General features: G+C 37.5%; 1 protein-coding gene across 1 annotated transcript in view; it reads left to right on the forward strand.

Annotated features, from left to right (window-relative positions):
• Positions 1–14,285, forward strand: part of NOL10 (nucleolar protein 10) — a 53,414-nt gene extending 39,129 nt beyond the window's left edge. The window contains exons 15-21 of the mRNA XM_075086825.1: positions 1,361–1,440; positions 1,624–1,722; positions 2,356–2,445; positions 4,271–4,444; positions 4,835–5,082; positions 10,352–10,454; positions 13,868–14,285. Coding sequence (XP_074942926.1) covers positions 1,361–1,440; positions 1,624–1,722; positions 2,356–2,445; positions 4,271–4,444; positions 4,835–5,082; positions 10,352–10,454; positions 13,868–13,987 — 914 coding nt within the window. The 3' untranslated portion in view covers positions 13,988–14,285. The remainder of the gene's footprint in view (positions 1–1,360; positions 1,441–1,623; positions 1,723–2,355; positions 2,446–4,270; positions 4,445–4,834; positions 5,083–10,351; positions 10,455–13,867) is intronic.
• The last annotated feature ends 6,096 nt before the right edge of the window (positions 14,286–20,381 follow it).

A 20,381-nucleotide genomic window follows, 5' to 3' on the forward strand; every position in this document is an offset into this window, starting at 1 on the left:
TTTCAAAATACTTTTGAGGTGCTTAAATTATATGTTGGAACTCACAGCAAAATTAGGCAAAGATTCACCTGCCAAAGGCTACACTAATTGAATCTAGTAATTTCCAGGAAATACAAATCATTCTAGGGCTAATACAAACACAGTTTCAAGGAACTGGAATGCTGAAAATTATATGGCAAAAAAGGTAAGCATACTTCTTCCAAGGTAGTCCTTTTTCTGTCCATTACATATTTTGATTGCAATGTTTTGCTCCAGTTTAATTTAATTAGTTTACCTCTGAACATGGGAGTTGGGTTTGGCCCAGCAGGAGGCCATACAAGGAGGAGGTCATCCTAAGCACCTGCATCTTCAGCGTTAAGTGTTCTAGAGTAGGTACTCTGAATGTAGCCCGCAGACCCCTATCCCAGTCTTAAGGCAGTGAGGCAATGTAGTGTTATCTGCAGAGAGACTTGAAGGGGAATGCGTATTCTGTTTTAAATTCACTGTAATGTAGTCAAATGCCTTTCCCCATAAGTGCAAGCTTTCAAATGAAGAACCAGCTTTAAAAAACCCTGACGTATGAAATACAAAATATCCTTTATATTACTAGCCATTAGCTGGAGTAATCTCATTTTGGCATATGCAGGAAGATTGTTTCCTGGAAACAGTTAAAAACATTTTTAGACAGCTTTGTTTTCTGAGATGCGCAGTGGTTTCTCACTTTTTCTTTGCCATTTGGTTCTAGAAAAAGTTTGTTAATTCTTAATTTCTAAAGATTTGGGGTCTGTAGAGGATATTTTGGTATAAAAAGCTTCTCCTTTTCTTAGTCTTGGAATTTTGTGAAGTTACATGGAAGGAAAATCAGAGAGCTCTTAAGTATTTTCATTCTTACTTAGGTTAGGGCCTAGGGTGACAGTTTTATGAACTGGTGTGGTACTGTATTTTTTTTCAACATGTTGATTCTTCAAAGATAGTGACCCAAGGCAAAACTCTTTAATTAAAAACATCTCTATACCACACTAAAAAAGAGGTTGCCAAACGTTTATGGACTTTAAAAAAATCCTCTTGAATTTTTCTTTGTAAACTTTTACAGAGCATAGTGCGTGCGGGCATTTTTAAAAAGTGCATAGTAACATGTATTATGACAAGAAAAATGGATTTTGTTGCTCTGAAGAAGCTCAAATTTCTTGCTGGCCAAACTGATATATTTTTTTTTTTTGCGGTTTTACTTAGTCTTGATGTAGTGGATGTGGCTGTTAGATTGATGGGTTGTGTTGGCAGTGCTTGTTTGTCTTGAATTGGTTAAGTGAAGTGGCGAGCTTAGAATAGGAGTTCTTTATGTATGAAAGCTCTTTGAAATCCTCTGTAACTATTTTCCCAGGCCTTGCTCATCTCATTGGATCATCATTGCTCAGAGCATACATGCATGGCTTTTTCATGGACATAAGACTTTATCATAAGGTAAATAAGGCTGATCCTTGTCAACTTTTATTTTTAACAATAAAATATGCATGTTGGGTTTTTGTTGGCTTTGGGTTGCGTTTTTCTTTTTTGTGGGTTTTTTGGTTTGGTCATCCCCCCCAGTAACAAACTGTGTCCTATATTAATGGTATTTTCTTTTTACTTCCTCCTGCTTGTTCAAAGGCAAAAATGATGGCCAACCCCTTTGCCTATGAAGAATACAGAAGAGAGAAGATAAGGCAGAAGATAGAAGAAACACGTGCACAGAGAGTTCAGCTAAAGGTAAGTCCTGTAGACAATTAGTATACTTACTCTTAGTGAACAGTTTTCCCAGAAGACATTCTTAAGGGCATCTCTGGGATGTAGTGATTCTGGGTTTGATTCTGTCTTATAATCAGAAACACAAAGTGATTTCTAGAACTTTTTGAACGGAACCATAAAATCCCATGCATGTGATTCCCACAAAGAGAAAGATACCAAACTGTAAAAGAACAGCTCTCATCACATTTGCCACCTGAGCAGATACCCCGCTGGTAAAACTTGCAGCTTCTACTTCTGTCATTAAGCTAAATGACTTAAGCCATTAAAACATAATACTCTGGAAAGTAGTATTATGTTTATAACTAGGAGCTTTCTAGATTGAATTGCCCAACATACAAGGAGAAATAATTGCTTTTAAAGTACTGAAGCTGATGCATTACAAGGAAAAAATGATACAGAAGTTCTGCGTAAATTTCCTCTGAGTGCTATTGCTTTACTAGTATCTAGAAATATTTGGAACCAGTCAAGGAGCTTTTCATCAAGAGTTATAAAAATGAATAAGAATTCTCTCTTCACCACACCTAGGAATGTAAAGCATGTAGTTTTTTGCACGTTTAAGAGTAATTTACTGATTAATTGCTTTCCTCTGTTTAGAAACTTCCAAAAGTCAACAAAGAGCTTGCACTCAAACTGATTGAAGAAGAAGGAGAAGAGCAACAGGTTACTAAGAAAAGGAGACAGAAGGTGAGCTTTTGTTTTGGAGACTTCTCTAACTGGGAGCACAGAAATAGTAATGCTAGCAGTATTGATTATTTTGTTATTGTTGTTGCTAGCTCGGGGGTTTATTTTGTGGGTTTTGTTTTGATTTTTTGGGGGGGATGTCTGTTTTTTGTTTGGTTTTGTTTGGGTTTTTATTTGATTGATTGTTATCTGGCCAGATTCAAAATTCCATTGCTTTCTGTTTCTCAAATAGCTTATTCTAGTAGGTGGCTTTAAGGTTGACTTCACTGTACCTGCAGCACCAAAAAGGCTTAAAATTACTAAATAACCACTGTGAAGATAATGTGGGCTTTGTAGGACTCCAGAAGCAAGCTAAATGCAGAGTCAATACCAAAGTTGCTCTAAAAAGACCTGTTGTTTGCATCTGTTGGTATTTTGGTGGTGACCGTGACAAGATAGATGTTATCTCTAAAACTGAAGATCCAGTTGCATTTCTTTGTGTACACTTTTAGCTACATTTTATAAAATAGCCAAAATGATTTGCTCTTACGCAACAGGAATTCTTCCTGATGTTGAAAATAATCCAGTTTTTATCCTAAGTGAAGGCTAAAGGAAAACAAGAGTTAATGTTTAATACTGGGGGGAGGGAGAGCTTTTTATAGGTAGCACTCCATAGGTGCTCATTCTCACAAGAATATGGCATTCATGAAAGGCAGGCACTAGCTTCGTGTGGCATCTAATGAAATCATGTGTTACAGTTAGTAGGAAGCATGAACTACTATAAAAGTAGGTGGTGGTAAAACCTTAAATGCAGACTGCCTAAGCCATGTTGCGATGGAAATATGAGTTCAGTACATAGGGGTTGATTTGTCTAGGAGTATATATAGACTGTGTTATTAAGTGGACTAAAACCAGTATACATAAAAATGTATGTCCTGTTTTTTTTTCCTGAAATGGCATTAGTCTTATGAAGAGCAATTTATGTTAGGCTTTTGAATGTAATTTTTGGCTGTGTGACTGCAAGTCACACATTTGCAACAGTTTCTGCATTTGAAATTTACACTTCTTGTTCCCTGTATCTTCTCCCCACCCCCCTTCTCAGGTGACAATGAAAATTTAATGCTGGGGTGGGATGAATGAGCTGGTGTAAGTTTGTCAACGTTAAAAGATCAGCTATTTATAAATAAAAAACTATGTATTCAGTGATTTTAAAAATTACGAGAACAGGTATTCACATAAGCTGATTGTAGCTTGAACTATTCCTAATTCAACAGTAACATAATTTACACTGAATTCGTCTTACTTTGACATGAATTAAACTGCCTTTTCCATTCTGTATGTGCGGGCAGTGAAGAAAAAGTGTTTATAAGATGTATAAAAACACCTACTCTTATGTATTTACAGTAAAACAGTAGTAGCATTGCATAAAGACATGTTTACCGTGATAATTTGTTGTACATGTTGTAGAATCATCCCCGTCAGGCAGGGTATTTGCCTTGGAGGTAGCGCTGATTAGTCAATAGATATCAACACGTCTCCAGACAAGCTGGCTGAATGTATGAGAAACATTAATTCAAAAATACTAGTAATTGTGTATTTAGGGTGTCTACAGTGTGCATAAAAAAAAAACCCGGTCTTGCTTACAGGTAGTTTAGAATGATATTTATTTGATCTTTGTGAAAATAATAAAATACAATAAGCATAAATCTTGATTTTTATATGACCTGGAAAGATAAAGCAACTGGCATTTCACATGCTGGTTTTGAGCTTTGTTTAATTAAAAAGGTGTTACTTTACCAATGTCTGTTTCAGAATTTTATAACTCATTTGTACTTTGCTGCTTTTCCAGAATCTGCCCAGCCTGCTCAAAGATGATCGTTTTAAGGTCATGTTTGAGAATCCAGACTTCCAGGTGGATGAGCAGAGTGAAGAATTTAGGCTACTTAACCCACTTGTTTCTAAAATAAGTGAGAAGAGAAAGAGAAAACTAAAGATGCTAGAGGAACTGGAAGCACAAGAACAGGTAAAATATTTTCCATTTGGATTAGGAAAAATCCATAGGTTTTTTTCTTTGTTTCAAGCATTCAGAGTTTTCACTGTAGAAGGAAGGAAGGATGGAGGTAATGCAAAAATGTCTTATCAGCAAAAGTAATTAATTATAATTTGTAATGTTATCCTAGTTTTTAGACGTGAACAATATTGTGTCTACATGAATAAAGGTTTGAAAAACAAAATAAGTGAAAAAAGTTTATAATATTATATCATCTGCTTCATTTGCCATTACTGCTTTTGTTCAAATTTAGGTTCTCCTCAACTGTATCTGTATAAAAGCTGTCACATACTCTAATTGCAGGAATGGTTTGAAAAGAAAATTAGTTCATGATTTCTTATTTTATACTATTTTTGTTTTCAGGAAGAGGAGGAAGAACCAGAAGGAAAAGCAAGTGATGCAGAAAGTTCTGAGAGTTCAGATGATGAAAAAGGCTGGGTTGAAGAGGTCAGGAAACAGCGCAAGCTTCTACGCCAAGAGGAAAAAGTAAAGCGGCAGGAAAGGTTCAAGGAGGATCAGCAAACATTACTGAAACCTCAGTTTTTTGAGATTAAAGAAGGAGAGGAATTCAGAAGCTTCAAAGACTCTGCCAAAAAACAAAAATTAATGAAGTAAGACTAATGTTCCTATTTTAATAGCTGGGGGTGGACAGTTCTCAAGTATTTCTCTACAATGCAGGCCAGTGGCATTTTGGCTTGGAAGTACTTACTAGTAAAGTCACATCTGGTGATTCAGGGATGTAACTTAAAGCAACATAGTTGTTGAAAGCTCTGTTTTGTAGTTAAACAAATATAATGTTTGCAGTATGGCAGAGAGACAACACAAATGAGATGACTACCAGATTAATATTCTGAGCCAGAGTTGGGGATCCACTACTCAGTGTTGGTGAACTGCGGCTGTCACAAAAAACAACGCTGATGTCTGTGAGACTGGTTGTAATTCTTCACCAGTGTCAGTATGAGGTTGACAATCTGGATTTTTTTTTTTTAATCTGACCCATTAAAAGGATGTAGAATCCTGCATGACTAGTCACTGTTGTGATTAAGGTGGTAAAAGAAAAATTGTTTTGTCTGGGTATGTTTTATGGCATCCAGAAACTTCCAAAAACCTGTGCTGTCCTTATATTGTCAGGTCTCACTATTTCTTTTTTTCTTTTTTGCAATACAAAACATGAAACTTCTTTTTTTAATTTGGATTTCCTTAAATTGATGATCAACTGAAGCAACTGGGTACTTTATAAAGAGCATGTCAAAGTAAAGGACTTGGCTTTGGGATGCTTAATGTTTGCAAATGTCATTGGTATTTTTTTTTTTCAGAGGTGAGTTGCGCCCTTGAGAAGATGAGATTTAATAGCCTTTTATTATTTGGAGTGCAGACACTAATATTAAAACCTTGAAAGACAATAGCTTCAAAGTTCTTGCAGCACCCTGAATGCAGAGCAGAATTTTGACTAATGTTCGAAACAAGTTGCTGGGCTAAATGGATCTCATAATAGCTATTATGTTTTTACTTAGAATGAAATAATGCAGTCAAAGAAAAGGAAGTGAATAATATATATAATGGGGCTGTTGTCACTAATGACTGACTCTACAACCTAGTTGTTTCATAATGGAAACTTTCAGGAGAAATATGAAGAAACATTTGATAAAAATTCAGCCTGTCCCTTAAATGTGCAAGTTTTTAACTGGAATTATCATGTAAAATGGTCTTTAAGTATTACTGAGCCAGTAGTCTATGATTTCCATGTTGTGCCTGTAAGACCTTTTTAAACAGTAGTAGTGGTTTTTATAAATTGGGATTTATAGCAGTACTGCAGAACTGATTCCTGTGTTTCCTTAGCTGTTTTTTATCAGCAAGTGTTTTCACACAGGGATTTTTTTGTTCTTTATATTGAATATACCCAGTCATTCTGGACTCAAACTTTCTTAGATTTCTCCATCGACTTTCTCCTCATTGTTTTTCTTCTTTCTTCCAGAAGATGAAGTAACTTTTTACTTTTTGTCAGTTTTTCTTCTGTGTCAGGAGAAAATCCACTCCACTGACAGAGTATTGTAGGTTGAGGATATTTTTGCATTGTACTTGGATTTATAGTCATGTTAGCAAGTGACTTGAAAGGAGCCTGAGACAGTGGTTAAATGGCACTGTATTCTCATTGCCATTGAAATACTTGCTGAAAGGCAGTATGGCTGCAGCTTACTCACACATTTCTTTTACACAAAGTCAGCTGCTGACCTCTAAAGGAAATTCTCAAGGACACTCAATTTGAAGTATTAAGATTACATTTTGTTCAAAACATGGAAGGCTTAAATATGAACAAGGATACTGAAAATTAAGTAAATAAGTCAAGACAGGTGTGAGGAAGAGAAACATTTAGAAAAAATGAGTACAGTGTGACACAGACAAAGTAAATTCTTTCATTTGGTGTAGAGGGAGAAAAATAATTGCTTCGGCTCAGAGAAAATTAAAGCGCATACCACAGACTTGTCCAGTGGATGGGGGCATATCTGTGATGACTTAAACCATGGGAAGACTTTTAAAAGACTGCTTTTAGGGAAAAGAAAATCTGTCTTAAAAGTTGCTGCTAATTCTCTGCAGAATATTTTGCAAGGTGTGATAGATAATTAGAGGGGTTTAGGTTAGATACCCTCTGTGTGGTAGGCACACAGGTGGGCTGTACTGTAAAATGTTTTTTTAAAAAAAAAAAAAAGAAAATTGACGTTAGAGCAGAATGACAAAAAGAACGATGTGACAGCGTTACATCCTTTCTGTTTTTCTGAATTGCTCTCATTGAATTGTCTATTATTTTTTTTTTTTGTCTAAGCAATTAGCTCTCTACTCACTGATCCCGTTTGTGCTCACCCAAGCATTGTTCTTAGTATGGAGTTTGTTATTCCTCACATTCTTAGAAATTAACAGCTGGTAGCTGTTTCTTATATAGCTGATACAATTCATAATGACTTAGTCTGTGTTGTGAGCGAACTTGTTTGATTAATAAGCATTTTTACGTATTAGAATTTTATGAAGAAAATACCTAAATATGTTTTCTGCTGGCCTTATTCAGTGATAAGTAGTCAGCATAAAAACGAATTAATTCAAGTAATGCACTGAAAATTGGAAAGACTGTAGTGGCATGTACAATCTGGTGAGGCTGGCATGTTTGTCTTTGATTTGATTTATCCAAGTTATGGAATGATGGTCTGTGACCAATATAATTAAGTACCTTAATACCTTCACTATGCACTTAATGGCTAGGTGTTCTTTTTTTCTCTAATCGTATAATGTTCTACCTGAGGAAACAGTTTATGACTTATATAAAACTGGGTGTTTCTTTTGACATGTTCCTGACTCAGCACGGCTACAAGCCCAACTTCTAAAGCAGTGGTGCATACTATAAATTTCTTTATAGACCAACAGTCTACGCATTTCTTTGTGCAGGAAAGCTGCAAAATTTACTCATGGTTGTAAAAAGTACCTGTCTCAAATCCATCTACATTTCATTTTCCCCTTTTGCACTCTTATGCTTATACATGAAAACTTGCAAAACTTTGCTTTGCTTACTTACTGTGTAAGTTCCTTACATAGTAACTTAAAAGGAATCCATAAAAGGAAAAGGCTTTTATCAGTGTACTAAGAGCTCTTTTGGTTTTCTTGATGTCGCTTTAAGAGGCTTGTTACTGAAGTTAGAGCATGTCAAAATTAAAAACTACAATAGTCATGCTTCATAAAGTATGACAGTTGATGTAAATGTCTTCAGAGGTGGTCAAGAAAGTCAACAAAAGCCAAAAAAAGCATAATTGACATTCCTAGGTATTGCTAAAGTAAAACAGCAGGAAAAGTCCTGAAAAACTGTTCTTTTATAATGAGGAAAAAAGTAGTGCCTGAGCAATTTGTTTGTTTTTCTTCTTTACTGTAGGGCAGGGGAATTTGCTTTTAATAACACTGTTAATGTATCCTGTGAATCAATTTGTTGAGGATGATAAAAAAAAAAACAACAACAACCAACCGAAACAACCTAGCTGGTTTAAGTGTTTGTGTATCAGTGTGTGCAATTCAATATCATTTGAGGTCTGCAAGTTTTCAGATAAATATAGCCATACCTGCAATTATTCAGTAAAATTGCAACCCCACAGAGTTTTGCTAATATCTCCTCATTTTAATTTTTCTCCTGACAGAAGCAGTATCTAAGCAGTCATGCTAAATAATTGCTGGGTAGTAGCCATATTTCTCCAGTTCACTTTCAAAGGGGAGAAAAATGGGACTTCACTTGAATGTAGAAATCCCACCACGATGTCAGTGACTGATCTTCTGCCATAGTTAGCTCTAAGGCTTAGCTTGTCTTCCCAATTCGCACAGATGGAACAAGTTTTTACATGTACTCGATGAAAAATATACTACAGAAAAAAATACAATCAAAGTACCTAGTCATGAGAAATAAAGTAATTCTTGACAGTAATTTTTCATTGTTAATCTGAAAAGTCTTTGTTACATAAAATGGCTCATTAACCAAAATTCAGCAGACTTCAGAAACTTCATGCATAGGCCACAGTCCATGAGCCCTTCATCCATAGAAATGCCATAGACTTTGACTGCTAATCATCTATATTTTTATGACAACTTATTCTCCGCTTTAAAACTTGGACAAAAAATGTCTCTTAGACCTCTTCAGAGAGATCTAATAGGGCACCAATAGCTGTATCTCAAATTGCAGAAACTAATTTCATTTACAGTTAGGCGAATGTTTTCTAAGCGCATCACAGAGTGAGTTTGTCTGGTCATACAAGCTGTGTCATATTGTCAGGTGGCACTACCTACTTGTAGGGCCGACATGATAGAAGGAGGACGAGCCACGTTAGGACTCATGGGTGCCTTTAGGGAGGCTGGATGAAGCCAGCACCATCCCTCCCTCCCTCCCTGCCTGCTTCACCCTGTGCTGGAGGCTAGAGGGGAACAAGGTGTATTTCCACTCCTCAGCTGTTCAGTTTACAACCCAACTTACTGAAGTGAGCAAGGGAGATATTAAGTATCAGCTCACAACCAGGAGCAACTGGGGCATGTCCATGTGTTTTGGTTTTGTAGGGACATTAACTTCCATTGGGGGAAGAGCTGAAAGCAATACCAGTTTCAGCCACAGCAGCTACCTCCTCTGTAGAAATGCTGGAGGTCAGTGCCTATGGGAGAGGCTCTGTACAAGCTAGCTTGCTTACAGAAAGTAACTGATGAGCACCACGTGCTTGAAGGCGTATGCTCATGTGGAGCTCCACTCTGAGGTCAGGGTCTGTTGTATTTATGACATTCACTTGTTTGCATTGTTCTTTTCCTTAGAAAACTTACTTGCGTTAGACTGTTACGGGCTCAGTGTCTGAACAGTCATTTGTATTTGGACTAAGTAGTTTATCAGTGAAGTGATTTGTTCAGCGATTAATTAATTCTGACGTATATTCTAGATTATTTCCTTCCCTCAAAAGTGTTTCCAATTCAGAAATGGTAAGATTTCAAGAAAACTGGGTATATCTAGCTCTAATTTTTTTCATTTGTGTATGTATCTATTACTGCAGCTGCATATTCCTGACTACTTCTAACATTTCATAGAAAACTATAGCAATAGAAGGGTGTGGTTTCTTTCTGCACTAGAGTCCAGTTGCTTTGTAGCAGGAAAAAAAAAGGAATTTTACATAAATTTTAAAAATGTTTCTACTGAAAGCAATAGCTGGAGGGAATGATTTGAACTTTGTTCCTTTTCTGTTTACTGAATGTTTATTTTTCAGAGTTGTGGCATTTCAAGGTTTTGGAGAAATTGAGATTAGTTTTGACTGCATTATCATCCTTCATTATAGTAAAAAGATGGCAAGAATAGAGACTAATGTTAATTATTTTCTGCAGGAAAACTCTTGGAGATCGTTTAAAGCTTGAAGAAAAACTTGGCACGCTCAATGTGTCTGATACCACAGTAGGCAGCAAACAGGCAACATTCAAATTAAAGAAGGTGAGCTATATATATAATTTTTAAGATAATACACAGGTAACTTTAGTTTTTGCATGAAAGAACAGGAACTTTAAAACCGTCAAACAAATGTCCCTCTTCATTTCTTTATAAGTTGCCAACTCTTCTGCTTCTTGCCAAGAGAATGAAAGCCTCCGGTAGTGCTCTGTGTGTTTATACCCTTATAACTCAGGCAGCACTCATAAAATCTTGTGTTCCGGTGGAAAGTATGGGCTTCCATCTTCTAATAGTTTATTTGCAGACATACAATCAGAAGCTTGTGACCTTACCTGACTTCTGTGCCAGGACTGATCCGATCTTGGTCTGCAGGTCCAAACGGACTCAGGATTCTGTAGGTGACAGGCTTTCCCTTAGTTGATGATTTTGTTAGGTCTCAGCATGAAAAAAGCAGAGCTCCTTACCACTTTTGTTACTGAAGTTGTGTAACACAGAGCACAAGAATGAGCTCTGGTCCTGTTCTACTTGCCAAATTCCATTTGACGTGTGTAGTTGGCTGCTGCCTATCTACCTTTCCCAAAGGGTTTTTATTTCCCATCCTAAGGAATTTTGCAGATTGCTGACTGGTGATTGCTTTATTGTGTTGGCAGAGTTAAATGCATGTGTGCATCTGCTACTGCTGTAGGAGACTTAGGGATTTTTTTGTTAGAAAATTGCTTTAGAACTGAGGAAAGGACACATTATAAAAGCTGAAGACGCATATTGATACCTGAGCTGACAAAATGTACTTCAGTTAAAACTGGTTTTCCTCAAGTAAGCCTCTTTGCTATAATAAATTTCTTCTTAACAGTGGTCAAATTATTCTCACTAGTAAAAGTGCTGTCACAAGAATGGCTAAGTAGTTATTTGATTGTCACATTGGGTATGCTTGAAAAAAGTTTTTAAATAGCCAAATTTATTGGACTATTTCTACCTTACTCGTTTTACCTGATTATATTGTATGTTTGCAGATGTTCCTTTTCATCTGTTTTTGATTCCTGTATTGCTGGAATTTAAAATATGTTGGCTGTGGGATAAGTCACAGGTTCCTCTGCAGTGCTGTGTAGGATAACCATTCTGGGGATGTTACCAACTGCTGTAACTGATGTGTTAGGGTATTGCAGCTAATTAAATGGGCTTTGCAGGGCTTTGAAAGCACAGTCTTTTTTTACAGTTGCTGTAACTTAGAAAAGCGCAAAGCCATGAGGTGTCTTGCATTTTGTGGTGAATAATGAAGTATCACCTTTTGCTAAGTTTTGTGAAGATTTGGGAGTAAGGTGAAAGACAACAGATACAGCAGTGGTTCAGAATGCCATTTGTGCTTGGCTCCTTCAGACATACTATAGCTTTATGTTTTTTTTTAAATCATGTTGCTGCTAGCGTATATGGATTTTTTTATGACAGTTGACTGGTGTTGCTTTATTGAAATATATACGTTGTGCTCGTTTGCATTAAAAATGTTTTTAAAGTTTGGGGTTTTTTTTTTTTCCCCAAAGAAAAATAATGCATCTACAGTGGAGATTTTTTCTCCTACCAACAGAATAGCAAAATAAGACTTACAAGTCCTCTCTCAAATAAACAGAACCTGTGTATATATTCTAAAGTCCCAGGGAATTGAGCAGAGAGAGCTAGGAAGAAGTCACGCTATGCAGTATGCTGTGTCTTGACACTCCTTTTCAGAAAATGGAGATGAAGTTGGCAAGCCAAAAAAAGGGGGATTTTACTGTTACTCTGATCATCAGCTTCTGCTTTGTGATGTCCTTTCCTTAAAGTGCAGGTGTATTTAGGAGTAGGTAGAAAGATCTAATGGGGGAGAGAATTGTGCTTCCATGGATTGGTATCACTCAGCCTTATAAGTCGTGGAATTGAGACTGAACTTGGCTGCTATGGTTGTGGTATGTTAGCAGCCTCCCAAATGCCCAGCAACCGCTGACAGATCTAGCGATGTAATTGTTTGTCATTGATATTTCACAGTTTAGTTTTCAGGGTATTTTAGTATTGTTCCTACAATGTGGCATCGTGTTTTTCAATTTCAGCATGCTTTATCTCAGCAAATACGTATCACAAAATAGCAGGGTTTCTAAAACTCCAAAGTACTTACATACTGGGGAGGTATAGAGGACTTATTTAAAACACAAACAAACAAACAAAAAAAAAACAAACACAAAAAACCCAAACAAAACCAAACAAACCAAAGCTTCAAATGCAAATCCAGATAATTCAATTTTAGTATACTAACAGTAGCAGTCAACATATTAAGATTTCTCAGGACTGTTTCAGACAAAGTCTGGAGACAGAGAAACTATTTACATTTTCACATAGTGGGCTTCTTGTTTCTCTACTTAAGTGGAAACAGGAGTCAATAAATTTCAACAACATCTAAAGACGACTAGCTTTTATTAACCTGATACTGGTATGGGCTTATTGCTTATATTTAGTAAATTGGTTCATATCTCAACTCAGCCAAAATGTTGTCTATGCATGCAGACCTCTAGCTCAAGTTTAAATGGTACTTCAATGGGACATTCAGGAAGGGATGGGCTGATGTATGAATGCTGCTGATTCCAGAATTTGATGCAGTGGAGATACAGCTGCATTTCCAGTAATTCTGTCACTGTTAATGCACTTATCCTGTGCTGCCATTGAAATTGTTCTAATTGCTGGAGTATTTTATAGCATGGGCTGTTGCCTGAGCTTGGCTAGTTAGGTCTACTTAGTTCCAGTTTATGCTTAGCTTGAAGACAAGCCTTAGTCTTTCAAGGAAAATAGTTTATGGCTGTAGGAGCCATTTCATCTATGTGGTATGTAAATGAAAACCTTCCAGTGTGTTTTTGATGAAGAGGAAAAGCATTAATAGAGCATGTGCCACAGGAGCAGAGATTAAGTTATTTTCACATGGAAAGTCTTTCTAGAATTGCATGCAGCATATCAAACACTTTCAAGAACTTCTAAGAACACTTTATAGAAAACCTGTGTATTTCAGCAAATTTAACTAATTGTTCTGTCTTTTTAAAATGCATTTGTGCAAATATTAAATGTGGTAATACTAGTTAATCAAAATAGATATTAAATAGCCTCAAATTGTGCTCCTCTTACTTAAGGGTATTAAAACATAAACACCGGAGTCTAATTTTACTGTTTATTGTTAGACGTTGGTTTTCATCTGAAATACATTATTTTATTCACTGTTTTTTCGATATCTTTGTCTTCAATGTTTGCTCTGAATTACTTGGAATGATAATGCCTAGGGATATCCAGAATCAGCAGGGACAGTATAAGACAAAGATAGCATGGGACCATTTATTGTAACATCTCCATATTTCCCTAATGGAATTCTGACTTGAGATATAGATACCTGAACAGTGAGGTGGTATGTAAGTTTACAAGAACCTGAGTCTATTTTTGTTTTAATATTCCAGTCGGAGCAGCAAAGGAAACAGCAGCAAGCTGAGAAACAACATCGTCAAGAGAGGAAAGCTCTTAGGCGTTCTGCTAGTCATCTCAAGAGCAAACGTGGAAGAGGACGACTGTTTCATTGATTTATGTCATTTTTTTAAGAAACTTCTTTTATCTCTTTTTTTTTATTTGAAAAAGGGACTTTTTCAAACTGGGACACAGTACCAATGTATTTGTATTTTGATTCAGTGATGAATACAAAAACCAGAACTTGCTAAACCCTGTGTTAATTATTGAAAAGTGTATGAAAATATTGACCAAAGGACACTACAAGTATGGTGTGTTATGAACTCCAGTGTGAATGGTATTTGTGCAGAAATCGTCAGCAACTGGTTGTTGTGTAACCCTGGATGTTTTCTGTATAAGAATTTATGCATACAATGAGGCTACCTGTCTTTTATTTAACTTAAGAGCTGTGGGGTTTTGCTTTCTGGAATCTTTTATCTGTGACTGCTTAGGCAGAAGATGAAGAGTAAGTCACTTTGACTAAAAACTTACCTTTACAAGGGCACAACAAATTTTTCTTTTATGGTTCTTGAAGGATGACACACAATTGTGTTTTTCAAAAACTGACTTTGGCTTTATATTCTTGCGTTGCCATAGTAGCCAGGAGGAGTTACAAATGGTCGTCATGAGCGCAATTGAGAATGCCTCATTTGGGTTTCTCCAAGTCACTCTCTAAGGAAACCTCTCTTGCCCACACCAGAGTACAAAGGAGAATCTCAGAAGGATAGTCTTATTAAGTTAAGTGAACATAGCCTTTACTCAGAATCCTTAGGACCAGGTTTAATACGTTTTGGCAAGCCAGCTATGGTTCAGCATAGATCAAGTGGTGTATGTTCACATAATGGGCACATTAAGGCCATGCCAGTAGCCTCCTATTTAAAAAGTTAGCTTAGTTAGGTAACTTAAGAAACTAGAACCTACGTTAAGGAAATGATCAATTCTTTTCTGTCTTCTTTTTGATTCGCAACAGAATGCTTGTTGCTAACCAGGGTACAGCATCTCTTCTTGATTTTTATCTTGCAAACCCATCATTTAGGTAAGTAGTTCGCTACTTAAACAAAGAAATTTTTACCTTTGATCCTGAAAGAGCTTTGTTTATTGCTTTTTAAAAGGTTTTTAAATTCTCTTTTTGCTAAATCCAAGAAACTGTGAACTTTGGATCCAAGAAGAATCAGTGAATCTCCATGTCACTGTAAATCTTTTTAAGAGACTTGGAGGTTCTTAAGTGTTTTGCTTTATAAACCAGACAGGTTATTAATCTGGTCAGGTCTCGTGGACACTACTGTAGAAGTTTTGCAGTTATTTCAGTAAAAACATTGGTTTCTCACAGTCTGATGCTTTTTTTTTTTTTTTAAAGATGGTAGAAATAATCAGTCACATGGTTAAATTTATCTTCTCCCTGATTTAATTTTACCTGCTTTAATTCTTTGCTTCTGTATTTAAATACATTGTTTCCTTTAATTTAAAAATGCCTTTGCCCCGGTATTTTAATCTTGAAAACACACATTGTAATCATCACCTCTGTCCTTGCATTCAGCTGAAGGATGAGTCTCTCAATACCTACTTTTTACCTCTAGCTGTCAAATTTCTGCATTGTCCGTAAGCTTCTCGTGCTTTCTATTTAACACAGAACTATCCAGTATTCCAACGTCAGTGTCACCCATGCTGCATATCAATAAGTACCATTATTAATTCTTAGCCACTGAGAAAATGTAATACAGTTGTGGTTGCTTCAGGGCATGTACCCCTTTGAAATCCAAGTGGGATGACAAGTTAAAGTTTGTACTAGTGCAACATCTTTCCCCTGGAGCATTGTGTTATCTCTTAGAAATTATCTGCATGCAATTCAGGTGTGTTCAGGTGTGTTCACGTCACGTACATGGCTATACTGAGCATGGAAAGATTAATGGTGGAAACTTGCCACCATTCTGGTTGATACAGGGAGAACTGGGGATTAGGTGGACAGAACCGGTACTGTAAGAACAGGAATTTGGAGGAGTTTCCTCCTTCTCATGGTAGGCCTTAATCCCATTGTGTATGATCAAGAGCTAGGTGTGCATTTATGGTTTAAGGCATCCTTATTTCAGCAATGATTTTGTTAGCTGTCAAGAGCAGTGGAAAAAAAATCCTTGTTCATATGCAGGATAGTAGTGAACTGGGTTTGAAATGCTTAATTTTCAGCTTAAAAAAGAGTGTATTCCTTCTGGTTTGAGATTCCCCTGACTGACATGGGGTTAGGTCATTGTATGTTTTGTTTTTCATGTACTTAGGGAGTACCTCATGATAATGTTCATCATGTATTTAGGTTGGAGCCTGTATGGTTAAAGGAATATATTTTGTATTGTTAGAGAGAAGGCACATGCAAACTGTTCTTAGCACACCATTTATTTCACATGAAAGATATTTGGGATGCACTTTAAATGGCGTTTAAATATATACCAGGCATAACCAGTGAGATGCCGGTAAAGCTAGGAGGGTGACTGTGATTTGAGTATTATAGCATAGCATATTCAGCAAATTTGGAAACTGGGAAAAAGGTTTGATGTACTTTTAGTAGCTTATGTGGTTTAGAAGGTACTCTATAATAGTTCCTACTGTTTGGGGTTTCCAAAGGACTGCAGGTTTTGCCTGTAAGAGTGCTGTATTTTTGTGTGCAGTGTACATAAACTCTATATAATCTTGCTAGAATAGGGCTAATTAGAGATAGAAGTGCAAGTAGTAGATACTAGCCATTACGGAGAAGAATCCTAGAAAACTGGAGGTCACAAATAGTATTTGCGAGTGAGAACATTAGAGTTGGCTCAAGAATCTGAATATTTGTGAGCAGTGTACGTAACTTGACTGGTTGTGATGTGCCCCTTCAAGGAAGGAGACTGTACTGCTTTGTAAATGCGTCTGCTTGTCTTTGGCCCGGATCACCTGCCTTGTGGATGGTTCTTCATTCAACAGTTTCTTCATTTGTGGACTGGATTACCGAGGGCTTGCATGAGATCATGGTGGAATAGGGCATTTGTGTAAGGTGAAGAAGATGCAAAGCTCTGTGCAGTCTCCATCTTAGCTGTAACTGAATTTGTGCTCTACTAGATAACCAGTGGCTGATGCAGATTTTGAAGGACCAGAAGGAATTAACCAGAAACAGGTCTGCAGTGCCAAAGGTATTTTCCTGCTGTGGCTGTATTCCTGAAGGAAGCACACATCATTCTAATACAGGCGGATGGATTCTCAGCATGTCTCTAAAATGGTATGTAATTTTAAAATTCAGAAATTAGTTGAACTAATATAATCTCACGCTACTTTTTTCCATGAACCAGCAGCTGGTTAGAATCAGTGATATCCAGAAAAGTGGATTTCCTAGCTTTCATCTGACTATTAGATGTTTGAAAGAGGGCGGTGTTCTTTATATGTTGCTCACTTCGGTCAGAAGTGTTAGATGTTTGCATTTTGCTAAGAGTGAGGCGTGGCCCTTCATGGTGTCTGGCGCTGGAGCTCTGGAACACGGGTGAGCTGTAGTTGGTGGGCTGTGCCACGCTGCCTGGCACGCATTTGAGCCCAAGAACTTTTCAGTGAAATAGGGATGAAGATTCCTTGCAAGCCTTGCTTTTGAGGTATCAGGGAACAGCAAGAGTGTGCAGCTGTAAGAGGGAAAGCAGGCTGGGAGCTCAGGGTGACAAGGCAGGCAGGGGAAGTGGCCGCCCCGACAGGAGGCACAGTCCTGCAGTTACCACACAAGAGCAGCAGTAGGGTGACAGCAGTGAGGTTCAACCAACAGACCAGACAGAAAAGTCCATCATGACAAGGCAGGTCCAAAGTGAAGCGAGCAGGTCTGTGAGGTACTTGGACAGGCATGGACACACGTGCAACATAGCTTAGGCGAGGACTAAGCGTGGTGCAGCTCCCAAGCAAAGTGAGGGCAGGCTTCTGGCAAGGCTGCGCAGAGCTTTCTCACACAGGTGTTCTCGTAGCAGTCTGGTCCCTAGTTTGGCTGTACTGTTGTCAGAGCTGGCTCTCGGCACAGACGGCCAAACCCTTGGTGAGGTGGGGGAGAGGTAGCAGAGTGCTAAGGTACCACGTAGGGACGTGGCATGAAGCATGTTTAGATTCTTGAGATTGATAAAGCAGGTTAATGCCCTTGAACAGCTGCCTGGGGGAAAACTTGAGAGTTTCAGTGGAAGCTGACGTATTACTTCAACATCATTTTAACAAATTAACTATATAATGCAACCAAAGCAGGCATATCTTTGGTATCAGCCTGATTACATCAGCTTTTTTTCAGTCAACAGTAATTCATTTTCTGTGCTGCATGAATCAGTATTGATCCAGTATTGCCATTCCTAAAACCTGAGCAGCTGCTGGGATCCTTTTTGACATTTAAGGCTCATACTCTAAGGTAAGAGTGACCAGATGCTGTAGCCTCGTGGAAACCCGGTGTGTTTCATACACGAGAATTTAGTGGTGAGAACCAGTTTAAAAACTCCCTATAAATAAATTTACAGGTAGTGATTAAATGCGAGTGAAATACTAGCAAGATAAAGAAAAGACCTGGATCCGATGCACCACCTGCACTTCAGTACTTTCTTACTTCACGAGTAATGTAGTTTACTTCATACACGCTATTAGTCATTGAACAAACATTGAACCAAAACTATTTGTGCAATGTTCTTTCCAAAATGCTATTACCAAGCCAAGAAACACAGTGTGTTCCTGTGGCTGGTATAATTGTCTGAAATGGCGAGCATCCATCAGTTTATACAAAACAATGAAAGAATTTACTGTACCACACTGCTGGTTCTTAATATCCAAACAAAATAGTGAAATACAATTTAAAATATTCCCCTGCATAAATAGCAAGTGTGTGTGAAATATATATACGCATATTTATACTCCTAACATTCATTTATGTATGGAGCTTAAAGTAGGTATGATTTGAGATTGCCAGCTTCAGGAAAAGTTGTGAGGGGGGGTGTAACACTTTTCAAATTACTCCATCTTGCTTTGCAGCAGCCTTGTGTATCTGTTCTCCATGTTTCCAGATGGGAAAACAAATAGTAGGCTTGAATTCCAGGAAGAAAGGGCCAGCTTTCAGATGCAGAAGGACAGTGAAGCAGTACAACAGCTTACCTGGAGAGGTTGTGCAATGTCCGCTGAAAGACTTGCGATGTCAGGTTAAACATCTGCAGGAACCCCACAGGCGTAGTGGAGCCTGCCTTGAGGAGGAGGAATGGATTAATGAACTTCAGAGGACCTCTCCAGCCTGATGACTCTATGATTGGATGTAGGGCATAAGGAACAGGCATGCAGCATTAATTGACTGGAGTAATTTTCTCCCTTTGTCCCATCCTTCAACTGAATCACTCACTAGTTTTATTTTTTTTTATCTCTTTCATAAAGATTAAATACTTTTTTTGGCTTGTTTCCATAGCTAATATATTTTGTCTGATCTTGGGAAGTATGGGGCTTTTAAGCTGAATGAAAGCACATAAATCTATTAATAAACTTCAGCTCCTGATTGTTATCTCTGTGTTTCAAAGCCCATTTTACTCAACAACTGACTCTTTGTGATGAATATGACGATTTAGTCCTATTCTGTCAGCAAAACGAACAATTTAGAGTACTGCCCGCAGAAAACGATCAGATTTAGCAGAGCTTGTGGTTTACACATCCAGAGGAAAAAGAATTCCCACATTTTAAAAACTCTGTAGATGGATAACTGTAAACCTTGTGACATGGTATATAAGCCATTCTGTCTATAAAACTTGGGTATTGCTAATTTCCACACCCGTTCCCGCACCTATAGTTCAGGCATTCTCTGCCCCGTTCCTCTCTCTGATGACTCTGCTTGTTTTAACTGCATTTTAGTATTACTTCCTCCTTTGTTTTTTATTTTGGCCCAGATCCTTGATCTACGTGAGGCCTAGTGGAAAATGTGTACGGATAATATCACACATTCTCCTGCATTTGTACTGTAAGTGGCATTTCCGTACGAGATACTTGTGAGCATCCCATAGTACAGTTTGCACGCTCACGTATCAGCAGAGGTAAAGTAAGCTGATTTTTGTACAAGTGAATTAAAACTGCAATGTCTGTAAATCATCCATACTAGTATAAATTCAGAAATGTATCTGTCTGCTGATAGCGTTTTTCAGGATCTCATCTTCTGTTCTTTGTTTACTTAGTGTTTTAGCCGCAGTGCGTGTTCAAGGAGTGAAGATCGACCCTGAGCATGTTCAGAAAGGAGTAATTTTTCTCTTACTGTTTGAAAGACATAATTGTAGAGAAGTGCTGCATTTCCTTTGACAGTTACATTCAGTTGGAGCTTAAGTCCAATAATTTTACAGGAAGACCAGGTATGAGTTTAAAACACTCTTGTTCCCACTGTGGTCATGCTTTACAAGTGACATTTTAGGTCAGCTTACCTATGAAGGCAAGTCCTTGTTCCCATTTAATTCTCCATTGAGTGGGGCAAAAGTGAAA

The sequence above is a fragment of the Phalacrocorax aristotelis genome, chromosome 3 (assembly GCF_949628215.1).
Source record: "Phalacrocorax aristotelis chromosome 3, bGulAri2.1, whole genome shotgun sequence".
In the NCBI taxonomy this organism is placed as follows: Eukaryota; Metazoa; Chordata; class Aves; order Suliformes; family Phalacrocoracidae; genus Phalacrocorax; species Phalacrocorax aristotelis.